Consider the following 12,656-nt stretch of genomic DNA (forward strand, 5'->3'; position numbering starts at 1 on the left):
GTTTCTGTGCTCTGCAGGAACACTGAGAGAATCCAATTATCTGGCAAAATAGAATTTCCTTTTAAACAGTTAGATCACAGGTGGATCAGGTGGATTACACACACACAAAGAAGGTAAGGGTAAGCAGTTGAAAGAGTTAAATGACCAAAGCACAGAGGCCCCTTCCTAATGCTCCTGCTTCAGAGCCACTGTCCCAGGTAGGAACATATTCCATGTGAGTGCAGTATTTGGGACCAGGGCCCAGGGAAGTCCCTTGGGATAGCTAAGCATACAAAGTGTGTTGCTTAGATCTTCCTAGTATTTATTATCCCATCTCATGGAAACGCCATCTCAGCTTTTCTTTAACAAGCTATGAGTGCAGGTTTGGCGTGATCAAGGATAGGGAGCAGATTAGCATCAAAATGACAAATAAAAGCCAATTAATTTCCAGAAGAGCACTTGGAATAGAGTTTCCAAAGTTCCTGCAGTCTGGATTCTTAGAGTAGCCTGGTTCTTATTCTCACCAACGCTTGGCTATTCAGCATTTCCTTAGCTCGTGTGACCTAATCTGTGTCATTCCTTTTTGTTTGCTTGATTTAACTCAATTTTGTTTTCTGTTGCTTGCAACCAGTGATTCCAACTGCAACCACCTTGGAAGCCAACAAATCAGACAGGTGTGAGTGAAGGAGCCTACCATGCCCTTTCTAAAAATACCTTCAGCTCAGTTCGACTCCGCTAATCCAGGTCCTCATTTATCAGATGATGAAGCAGAGAGATACAAAGGACTTTTTCAAAGCATAAAGTTTGAAGCCAGGTCTTCTAATGCTTTCCACCACCTAACAAAAGCAGTGACACAGTTTTCTCTGGTTGGGTCACTGTGGCACACAGGCAGGCAACTGATGCAAAATGCTACGTCAAAGACCCCTTCAATGAATTAGTCAATGATTATTTATTGCAAGGCACTGTGCTAGGCACTATGGAGAGTACATGGAAGATAAGACCAAAGTCCCTGCCCTCAAGGAGCTTACAATCTAGTTGGGAAGACAAGGCATACGTACAAGGAAAATTAACAATACAGGAGTTACGTTAAAATGCAAGATAACAGTACAAGAGATTTCCAAAAGTAGTACCTGATTAATTACTAAGTGAGTGGTATTGACAGGGCTTGTGGCTAATTCAGAGGAAGGACTGACGTGTGGGAAGACTTCACAGACAGCTGGGGCTGGAGCTACCCTAGGACAGTTGGGAACTGGGTGAGAAAGAAGAGCGGGGAGGGCATGTAAGGAAGGGTTAGCTGTATGATCAAAAGGCACAGAGGTGAGACCAAAAGCAAGCAGTGTTTAGGGGCCAGTGAGGGCTCAGTGTGGCTGGATACAGATTTATATTATTAGATTAAGAAGGGTCTTAAATGATCAAGTTTAGATTTTATCCTTCTAGCAATGGGGTGGAGGATACCTTAAAACAACAGATATCCCTAAGTTAAACATACAAAAGACTTAGCTAATCAAGAGGAACTATTAAAGTTTGAGCTTCAGGATATTTATTTGTGGATTTTGACCCTCTGTGCTTCCAAAGAGGATTTGAAATGGTGTCTTCAGGGCTGTCAATTGTAAAGGAATAGCTCTGGGTCATCTAGCTTTGGATCATGGTCAGAGACTTTTGAGTCCCTCTATCGTCTCAAATTATAACAAGGACAAGGGTGAGCTAACAAATTCCCTGACAGGCAGGCAGGAAAAATGCTCCCAAAAGACAAGTATCTTTACAAATGACAGAATATTTATTAACAATACCTTTAAAAAAAAGATTACATATGCTAGATCACTGGTAAATATCATTTACACTGGGGTTGGGAACTACCTCGGGTGTCATTTTTTTTTTTCATTCATTTTATTGTTTTGTTGATTTTTTTGTGAGTGTGATTTTAAGTTCTGTTTTATTTTAACATAGAAGTAACCATATCAAACTAAGAGAGGAACACAGCTTGAAATACTGACAATATTTTTTCTGGTTACCGCCCTAGTTTTTACACAAGTGGAATCCTGATTATGACTTTATTGGATAAATATAGCTAGAAGGTTGAAAAGTTAACTTATATTATTTGTAAGCAAAAATGACAAATTACAGGCAAATTTGAGCTCTCTGAGAAAGAAGAAAAGGTGGCAGAGTTTTACATGTGAAAATTTTTATAGAAAATTTCATTGCCTTTTATATGCACTGCTCCACAAGCGTCAGCTTACAAAACCTCCCCCATTATAACAAATAGTTCTTTTCAAAAGAATATGTTTTTTTTTCTGATATTGTTATTTTCCAATGTGTGATTTTAAGACTTAGAAGGTAAAGCTTACAAAGCAACTAAGCTACCTACAGCAAAACAGGATAATCATCAAGATAACATACGGTTATACTAAAGATCTTTTATCATGTCATGAAAATATTCTTTGTGGTGACTATTTGCTGAAATAGGAGAAATTTGCCAAATTCCATATATGATTTTGATTCAAAAGAAGGACTCTTATTATTAAGACATACACATATATAAAGAAATTATGACTCCATCAACAGAGAATTACCTTTTTAAAAAATGTACATTCAAGACAGATACATTTAAAGATAGTAAAATTATCTTTTATCCTCTGAAAGACTTGGTTGACTACAGTCACTTTTGGCCTATGTTACTACTGCATATGTAACTTCAAATTTAATGTCTAAGATAATGCTACTACAAAGACAATGCTAACTTAGTTGAGTGAAAAGAAAGTCTTACTGTACAATGCTAAATTCAGGGATGGGAATATTGCACAAGGTACCTCTTGGGCAGTTAGTTTAGGTTTTGAATTTACAGCCATTCCTGAAACCATCTCGAGTTGCGTTGAACAACAAAATTCACAACAGGGTGGGAAAATATATTGTACATGTCGAAAGGACTTGATTCAATGTATTAACCATCCAAAGAGTCATTTACATACAGTAGCCTTGAGTTACAGACCAAATCTTCAGCTCTTCTGCCACTGAATCCTTGTAAAACTGTACAAGTAGTTTGTAATTTATTTACCAAGGTGAGTTTCAAACTCTTTCTCTAAAGGAAATATTCTCAAATAATAATTGTATGATTGTGTTGCCCATAGCATTTTACAGCAGAGGAAAAAAATCAATATCTACATTTCATGTTAACTTTAAAAAATTCTATAAAACACTAAATATATAATAAAAAATATGCATATAAGGACATATGTAAACTGCTTTGGTAACATCATATTACAGATGTCTTCAGTGCATTGCAGAGTTTCCAAAGAAACTTCAGACAAAGCTAGATTTGCTTTGAGGAAGTACTGTATAATGCCATTCCTAAAGAAGCAAAAAACATTTTTTTCCAGTAATAAGATGTACTTGAACAACAATATTACTTAGTACTGGGTGTCTTCAAAACAACTAGCTAAATGTTGCTTATATTATAAACGGCAAGTCCTTTAGATAACTTTTGTCATAAACTGGACCTCGCTGTGAGGGAAATCATGATTGTGCTGATGGCTGACAGGGTACATGCATTTGATGTGGAAGGTCCAGCTCCTCTTGCATAGGCATCTGAAAAGAGAGAATAAATTCACTCACTGTTGCTTCACCCTGGCCACAGAGGAAAACAAGGCCACGGGGTTTTAGGCAGCAGCAGAACTGGCCAGATCCTACCAGAAATAACAATTTCCTAATGACTTTTTTTTTTTTTTTTTAAAGATTTTATTTGTTTGTCAGAGAGAGAATGAGAGAGAGCCCAAGCAGAGAGAAGGGCAGGCAGAGGGAGAAGCAGGATCCCTGCTGAGCAAGGAGCTGATGCGGAACTCTTTCCAGGAGGGTGGGGTCACGACCTGAGCTGAAGGCAGATGATTAACCAACTGAGCCACCCAGGCACCCCTCCTAATGACTTTTTAATATTAGTTCTCTGACTCCCTAGCCAGGAACCTGAGAGTAAGTTATTTCACATCTCTCGAGGTCTGCTGATACATTTACAAAATGAGGATTCTACATCTAACTTGAGAAGAAACGTCAATATTACTAATAACATTACTAATGTTATATCAATGATGCAGCAAAATAAAAATTGCTGTTCCCTTTTTAACTCTATCTTTGCACTGGGCATAGAGCCATGGGACACTTGATTCTTACACAAACTGTAAGCAAATCTGGTATTGTTTTTATGTTATTTAACAGATGAGGAAATAAGGGCCCAGAGGAGTAAGATACTTGTCTGAGATCAACCAGTTAGTAAATAGCTGAACTGGGATTCAAACCCATGTCTGCCTGAATATATTCTTTTTTCCCCAACCAAATAATCTCAAGCCTTTCAAATAAAACCCTTTCTTGTAGGTCTTACATTTTTCATAGTAACAGATTACCAATTGTTGTTTGAGGTTTCTCTAAGAGTATAAGATCTTTGACCAGCAAAGTAGACAATGTTTTGAAGGATAGCACTTGTTTTTTTTTTTTTTTCCACAGTTTTAAGCTTATCATCTAAAATCAATTAATTATACCAATATAATTGCTTAAGATTTGTTTTTAGAATGAATTAAACCAAGAATAACCAATCTAAAAAAAAAAAAAACCCAAATAATCCTTACAATGATAAGAAAGTATTAAGTTAGATTTTTTTTTAACAGAGTGAGATAAATTAACCCTCAAACAAACCTCAATCTTGTGTTTCTGTGGCTTGGTGATTACTTCCACATCTCTGGTTCCACATCTCTAGTTCCTTTCAGCAGAATTTAGAGCCCTTGCCTTAGTGAAGTATACAATTCAATTCTGCCCAGTATTTTTTTTTTAAAGATGTAAGTGCTGGGATGCCTGGGAGGCTCAGTCAGTTAAGCAACTGGCTTTTGATTTAGGCTCAGATCATGATCTCAGGGTTGTGAGATTGAGACCCCTAGCTCCAGAACTTTTCCATCACCCCAAATGGAAACGCAGAACCCATTACACTGCAATTCATACCACTGGCCAGCCACTATAAGTCACTAATCTGATCTCTGTCTTTATGGATTTGCCTTTTCTGTTTTTTTTTTTTAATAAATGAAGCCACGCAATAAAAAATAATATTCTACTGAGATATATGCAAACATGTATGTGTATATATATATATATATATATATATAAAAAACAGGATTGACTATGTTTGCTCAAAAAAGAATATCCTCACACTATTCTGCCTTTGTTACTAAAGATAATCTTGACTATATATAGGTATGTGTATCTAGGTACATGTTACATATACACATTCAAAATTAATAATGTCAAGTTCAAAATATTTTCACCCACAGACACTGAGTTACACTGTTTTGCTAAAGACAAAATGCCTCAACATTTTAAAAAATGCTTTGCTTTTTCTCCTAATTCATGCTTTTAACTTTCTGAGTGATAGTTTTATAGTTGTTATAGATGCACACATGTCCACGTGGGGAAACCAATCTGACGGATTTGAGGCTGCTTTAATCTGATTTTTGATTGGCAACTGATTAAATCAGTCAAAACTAGTCAAATTGTCTTTTTTATGAAACCACTTGTGATCAGCAAACATCAGTTGTCTGATGAAAGGGGACAGGACTGACCATTGTTACAGAAGCCTTTCTTTGTGGGCTTTACTTTGTCCAAGGCTGAACTCACTGGGAAGACAGAGGAGAGCCAGCAGGCAGGGGGAGGGGAGGAAAAAGACACTCTTACTTGATATCTTTGGAATTCGAATTTGTTCACTGCTGCTGCCGTCTCCTCCATCACTGAATGGCTTAATTTCTATTATGTAATCTTCATCAAAAGGCAAAGAAAGCTCCACTGATGTTTTATTTGTCTCAATGACAGATGTGCTGCTTTGTCTGTTCCATCTGTACAAGACCTGCCAATACAGAAAGAACAGGTGTCACCTGCTGTCCTCACAAAGGCCCCAAAGATGGAACATCCATTGTTCTCACCTCTGGGCACCAGTGAAATGTGGGCACACCAAGGAGGTCAGGCTGCCACACACCCCTGGGAGCCTCATTTATAGCAAGGGGCACGTCTGCAGCCACAGTTTCATTATGTGGAACGAGTGTACAGGACACTGCAGCATGCGGACAGAGGCAGTATCTGTCAACCAATGCACCATGTGGCCACACAGAACTTCTGGAAGGCTCAGGTAACACACCTGGAAAATGACTTCCTCTTGGAGGCTGCACAGAGCTCAGTCATATGTGACAGGCTTTGGCATCGGAAGCAACTTGGCCACTGTGGGACTATAGTCCTCTTTATAATCTGAGCTTCAAACAACGAGCCCACCTCGCTGGGCTGTTTTCAAGATTGCATGAGGATTGCATATTAGTGAAGGACTGGATCAAAGGAAGCATGTAAGACATACAGTGTTTATGATGGCTTAAAGGGAATGCGAAATAAACATACTTGGCAAAGGTGAGAAGCGCAAAGCAGGCATCATACATTATTATTATCATGAAACCTCTGGAGAGAGCCCATTTCAGCACAGGGAGATGATATCCAAAAGGCAAGGGCAGTAACCCCTTTTCCCCCAGACCCGGAACTCCTTCTGAGCTATGTGGAAAATAGGGAATATTCTATGGCCATCACTGTCACTCCAGAAGTGTCTGACCTTCAACAGTCCCACTCATGTTTCCCTTCTTGGCCTCCCCTGCATGGGAGTGTGGGTTGGTGGCTCATTTGATGAGGTTCCCCGCTAGGTCTCCTGAAAACACATGCCCCTGACTGGAATTGCCTACCCCGACTGCCACCAACAGAAACAAAACCTAAAAGCCTGGTCAAGCACATCTGCCTTTTTGGATATAACAACGGGGATGATGATTGTCCTGCAAATACTTTCTGATGTTGACTGTAACCTAAGCGCCTTATCGACATCACCGTGTTTAACCATCACAACAACAGACAACACAGGCATTAGTATTCCTTGCCACAGATGAGAAAACAGAGGCTGGATGAGGACAAAGAGCAGGTACGTGGCAAGGTGAGAGCTCCTGAAACCCAACTCTTAAATTACGGTCCTCCAAAACCTCCAGTTTCTCCTCATAGTGAGAAACAGAGGGGGAGGCGGTCAGTGTTCTCGGTCCTGGCTGTGCGGCAGCAGCACTTGGGGAACGTGTAAAAAATACTGTTGCTCTAGCCTAGTGCTTCGCAACGGGGCGGGGTGGGGGGTACTATTTTGCTCCTCTCCCCCAGGGGGCATTTGACAATGTCTGCGGACTAGTTTTGGTTGTCACCGGAGGCACTACTGTTTACCAGGTGGGGGTCAGGGATGCTGCAGGACATCCTGCAATGCAGAGGACAGTCCCTAGGCTGAGAGGTACCCAGCTCAGACTGGTCTAAGTGAGGAGGCTCAGAAAGTCTGCTGGAGCCGCACTGGAGTTAGACTCCACGGAGGTGAGATTGAGGCGTGGTTTGGAGGAAAAAAAAAAAAAAGAGAGAGCGAGCAAGTTTGATGTGATGTTACTGTGGCTGTAAACCCTGGATTAAGCCAGGGATTTGACCTGAATGTGGATCAAAATCGCCTGGAGGGGGACGCCTGGGTGGCTCAGTTGGTTAAGCAGCTGCCTTCGGCTCAGGTCATGATCCTAGCGTCCTGGGATCGAGTCCCACATCGGGCTCCTTGCTCAGCGGGGAGCCTGCTTCTCCCTCTGCCTCTGCCTGCCTCTCTGTCTGCCTGTGCTCGCTCTCTCTCCCTCTCTCTCTGACAAATAAATAAATAATATCTTAAAAAAAAAAATCGCCTGGAGGGTTCATTCAAACACAGATCACTGGACCCCAGCTCAGAGTTTCCAACTTAGTAGTTCTGAGGTTGGACCTTAAAAATCTCCATTTCTAATGAGTTCTCAGATAATGCCAAGGCCTCGGGTCCACCAATGGCACTTTGAGATGGGTAAGATTAGTCCACATTTCAAAATTCTGATCTGCTGAAGTTAGAGACTTAAGACCCACTCCACTATTGCAATAAAAACCAAACACACATAAAATTCAAAAAATTCCCTAAAATGGTATAGATCCCATTTGTTTCCTGGCATTTCATCACCTTAATTTATATCTCTCTAATACAAGGTGGAAAACACAATTTCCTTAAGATGGAAAGATTCACAAGCGCCCCCTTCCCCTCCGGAGCATCAGTTGTATCGAACTCGGCGTCCCCTCGCTCATGATCAGGCTCAAATAAATCCTCAGGCACATTCGGGAGTGTCAAAGCGTCTCATCACGGCCGTTCAGGAATGTGGGCTGGCTGATGGGATGCGAGGGCACAGCTGGCTTTGAGGAATAAATTGCTTCTTTGATTTACCTCTGGTTCTTGCCAGAGCACACAGAATTCAACCAGTTTCAAATAGAAATCCAGGAGAAACACTTCCAGGAGAAACAGCTCCGTTATCAGCACGGCTTATCAGTCTTGTATTATTAGGGACTGCATTGGAACCTAAATAAAAGCCTGTAAAACCTTTATTTACACCAAACACTCGGTTCAGCTGACCTATTTGAAGGCTGTGCTTGCATTTCATATAATCCAAGGCAGAAGATGGGGGGGCAGGTTTATGGGAGTAATGCAGGTTCACGGGAGTTAACAGTAGCAAACACAATTCAATGCCTACTTTGTGTTTGAATCCTGTATGTTCTTTATTTTAATGAAAAGTAAGAGAAGTTTAATTTTTGTTCTTATCACATTAGACAGTATCGACAACCTGAGATTATTTCAGTTGTAGTCCATTTTTCAATGTCTGGGTGAAACATCAAAGTGGAGATTTGTCCTAAGTTATCAAAGATGACAAGTTTTGCCTTGGAAATTGGAAGAGTGGCTAAAATGGAGCTGTTGGACCTCTGATTTCCTCACCAGATGTAGATCAATATGTGAAGTGTCCAGACCATCAGTCCCCAAAAAAGTGAAGTCACCGCCTCCCAAAGGTGTGATTTCCTTGGACTTGAGTGACCCTTTGGGGATGGCGCTTAGTGCACAGTTCTGTGCTTCTGTTCTTGCCACTGTGGTCCCTGGATATTTTGAAATCACTGAGACACTCCCATAATCAAGGTTAACAATAGGACTCTTAGCTACTTTCCCTCAAACTGCATTTTCTCTGCTCCTTGTCCTTCATTGGATGTCCTTGTATACTACAACAAACAACATTTAGGGGTTTTTATGTTCTATGGCTGTTCCCACTCTTTGGCTACAACCACACCAGGGATCTGGGTTTCAAGATCACTACACCAGGAAGAAAGAGCCCCTAACTGTGTTATTTTGGCCTGTGCTTTGATTCAAAACACTATGTATGGAACCTGGCAGGGAAACAACCTCTCCACTTCACTGACACAGTCATACACTCGGTGCCTGGAGATGTCCTCCTCACAAGCAATGAGAACTTTGTCACCACCTGCTACCATATTATGGGACGCCTGGGCTCTTTCACTTTGGGGAGCTGCACTGTGGCTTTGGAGGAAACTGCCTGACATCTTCAATGGGACCCATGAACACCGTATGTTCTAAGACCAACACCATTACCTATTGAGGTAGGCACTCTAATTCTGATTTCAAAGATGAGGACACTGAGACCTGAAGCTACTATGCAATTTTCCCAGGGTCCTATGAATGGCAAAGTGTAGATTTAGCATTCAAACCCAGGTAGTCTGGGTCAAGAGCCTATATTCTTAACTCAGTCTAGTTTGGCCACCATCTATGTGGGAAAATTGTTTCCCCTCTCTGGTCTCTGTCTTCACGAATGCAAAACAAGGAGGTTAAAGGTAGAAAATTGATGGCCCATGGGTCACATCTGGCCTGCATATTTTAACTGTTTGGCTCTTGGAGTGCTTATTTTATTTTGAGTTAGATGTCAATATTTAAAACTGTCCAAAAACATGAAAAAATGTTGGGTTCTACCAAGAAACTGGAAGATATAGCCACACTGTTTGGCAACAATATGCAAGAGCTCAAAAGCCACAGCTCTTTCTGGACAATGAGAAAGTCTCTAATTCACCAGGGTCTCTCATGCTTCCTGTTGTATCATACTGGCATGTGTGTACCTCAGGACCTTGGCATACCCCATTCATTGTGCTAGGAACACTTTTTCCCAGAGACCTATCTTTCTCCCAGAGACCTATCTTTCTCCCTTTTTCATGGTCCAACTGAAATGTCTGAACAAAAGTTCAGAGAAATATAGAAATAGAAAATAGAAAGAGAAAATTTCTCCTTAATGAAAGAGAAAATGCAGTCCCAAGAGGTTAAATGATTTACTTAGAGTCACAGAGTCAATAGAGGACCAATATGTGGGTCTCCTATCTCTTTATGCTATATGCTAGAAGACTCTGGGCTCTTAGAAAAGGGCCCAGTAAAAGGTCTGGAGATTAGTTTTTAGGGAATGTTTCTCCATTGGTACAATACAAATCACTGTGCGATGTGAATAAAAGAAAAGGAATCCATGACAGGGAGTCTTTTCCTGAATCTCTCTCTAATCTTAATACCCAAGGTTCTACCACCAAGTATGTCAACTCCCAATTCCAGCTTTGGTTTTATCAAGAACTTTCCAAGGGTCCCATGCTTTTTAACTAGTTCCTGGACTAGTTAAAACTAGTTAAAATGCCTTTCTGCTATGCTCAAAATCACTCTGCAAAAATACCACAAAGCATAGCCTACCAACTGCTTTTGTTTGGCCTGCACTGCCTCGAATGTCACGTGCAGTAAAACGAAACAAGATATTACCAACTGCTTTTAATTGTGGCACCAAGGCTGTTCACATTTTCTTTTCTAGCTCTTTAAGTCAGGCTAGCACTCTGGGATCAGGCCAATGAATCGTCTACAAATTCCTTGCTTCTTTTTCTCTAAATAAATCTAACTATAGGAACATGAACAAAAATGATTAACCATTCATAATATTGTTGATTTTTAAAAAAAGACAACCAGGACAAGCACAAAACAAAGCTGACTCGAGGGATGTTACAAACATGGTTCTTCATGAGTTTTTGATGACACAACTACAGGGTCTTCTACCATTTCTGATTCACTCTGCCTGATTCCAAAGTTTAGTCAATTTTCTACAACTGCCTTATTGCCATGGACTATTTATAAAACTCAGAGCAAGCCACCCTGGGGACATCAGGGAAAGTGAGAACATAGTCATATGATTTCCTGAGAAGATACTGTTCTCACTAACAGTAGGATTAGGGGCCTCTGCAAAAAAGAAATTACCCACTTTGTATCCTTTTACTTCCGACTCATTATCTAGGGCCTTCACTTGATCCCAATTCAGGATAATTTTGGAGTCCGATGAATTCCATATGATGTTTCCGGGGGGTTGACTTGGTGCTATAAAAAAATTAAGATATACGAAGTCACAGATTATTAAGTCTCAATGGATTCTGAGGAATATATCCTTACTAAAATTCAAGAGTAGAGGCAATTTAATGGGCTATTGCACTAATATGTGTCTTCAAGGTCACTAAAATCTGACGAGATACAGCATTGCAAATGGAAAAAGATTCAGTTGGTCGCCCAACATTTATATCTAAAAGTAGCCCTTCCCAGTGAGGAAAAAAACATTTATCTTTCTGTCCTCTGGAGCAATGAATTTTGCATGGTATTCGGAAAGGTTCAGTTAAAATGCTAAGGTAAATTTGAATCCACATAATGATACCAATTAGTATGCAAATGATCATTGGGAGGTGGGGATGGGGAATGAACTGGGGATATGTCTGATGAATCCCTAAAATATTTCTGAGCAACGATGTTCTTACGTGGCTTTCTGGTTGTCACATTGACCGTTGCGCTGGATGGGCCTGTCCCTGCAGTATTATATGCCTTGACAGCTAAATGATACAGCGCGCTGCTTTTTAAATTGGTGATTTTTGTTGATGTCTGATTTCCAATTGTTCGTATTTTTCTAGCATTTTCTTCCTTGTCATCATGTCTCCAGTATTTAACCTGAGAAAAGAAAAGGGAAGACCTTGGAAATCATATCTTTGGGGATATTTTCAATGTCATCAGCTGATTTTTAAAAAAATGCAGATTCTTATGATGGAATTAATTTTTCATACCAACTCATATGCGGAACTTTTGGAGCCAAGGGCTTGGTATGCTCTGAGAACTTACCGGGAATAGGAAGCGCTCCCTCTTTTTGTTCTTAGCTTCATAGTGGGAAGGAAAATTGGCACAACCATTATTGGCTATTTCTCACTTGTCCCCTACATTTATCTTGAGCCCAAGTGATTCTGTGTGTGTCAAAAGTCAAAGCTCATTTTGTCAACCCTCTTATAAATGCTTAGACCCACATGTATTTTGAAAAATACATTTCTGCAGTGTACGAAAAAGGGTGCTCTCACAGTGGGATGTTAATTTTTCAACTAATGCCTACTTGAAGCCATTATTCTCTGAAACAAATTCCTCTAAATGGGAATCTGAGTCTTTTTCTCAATACAATGTGTCTTGAAGTTCCCAGACCCGATGCACCTATCTCTTACTTACCTCATAGCCTTGTATCCGTCCTCTATTCTTCTCCATGGGGGAGGCCCAGAAAACTTCAATGTCTGTAGCAGACAGACTTCTGGCAAAGATGCTGGCTGGTGGTTTGGTGGGTTCTACAGATGAATGTGGAAAAAGTAATTACTCTATCAGCCTCCTCCAGATAGGCTTCTAGATACTGGCATTATAAGGAGCAAATAACCCATGGGTGTATAACAGA

The 12,656-nt window shown here is 40.4% G+C and overlaps 1 protein-coding gene across 7 annotated transcripts in view; it reads right to left on the minus strand.

Annotated features, from left to right (window-relative positions):
- Positions 1-3,206: 3,206 nt before the first annotated feature.
- The window catches only part of CNTN4 (contactin 4), a 952,026-nt gene continuing 942,576 nt past the window's right edge, over positions 3,207-12,656 (minus strand). For all 7 annotated transcript variants that reach the window (XM_044253128.1, XM_044253130.1, XM_044253132.1 and 4 more), the window contains 5 exons: positions 12,440-12,552; positions 11,713-11,899; positions 11,172-11,284; positions 5,683-5,851; positions 3,207-3,561 (listed from right to left, as the gene is read on the minus strand). In XM_044253128.1, the coding sequence (XP_044109063.1) occupies positions 3,461-3,561; positions 5,683-5,851; positions 11,172-11,284; positions 11,713-11,899; positions 12,440-12,552 (683 nt within the window). In that variant the 3' untranslated portion in view covers positions 3,207-3,460. The remainder of the gene's footprint in view (positions 3,562-5,682; positions 5,852-11,171; positions 11,285-11,712; positions 11,900-12,439; positions 12,553-12,656) is intronic.

The sequence above is a fragment of the Neovison vison genome, chromosome 6 (assembly GCF_020171115.1).
Source record: "Neovison vison isolate M4711 chromosome 6, ASM_NN_V1, whole genome shotgun sequence".
In the NCBI taxonomy this organism is placed as follows: Eukaryota; Metazoa; Chordata; class Mammalia; order Carnivora; family Mustelidae; genus Neogale; species Neogale vison.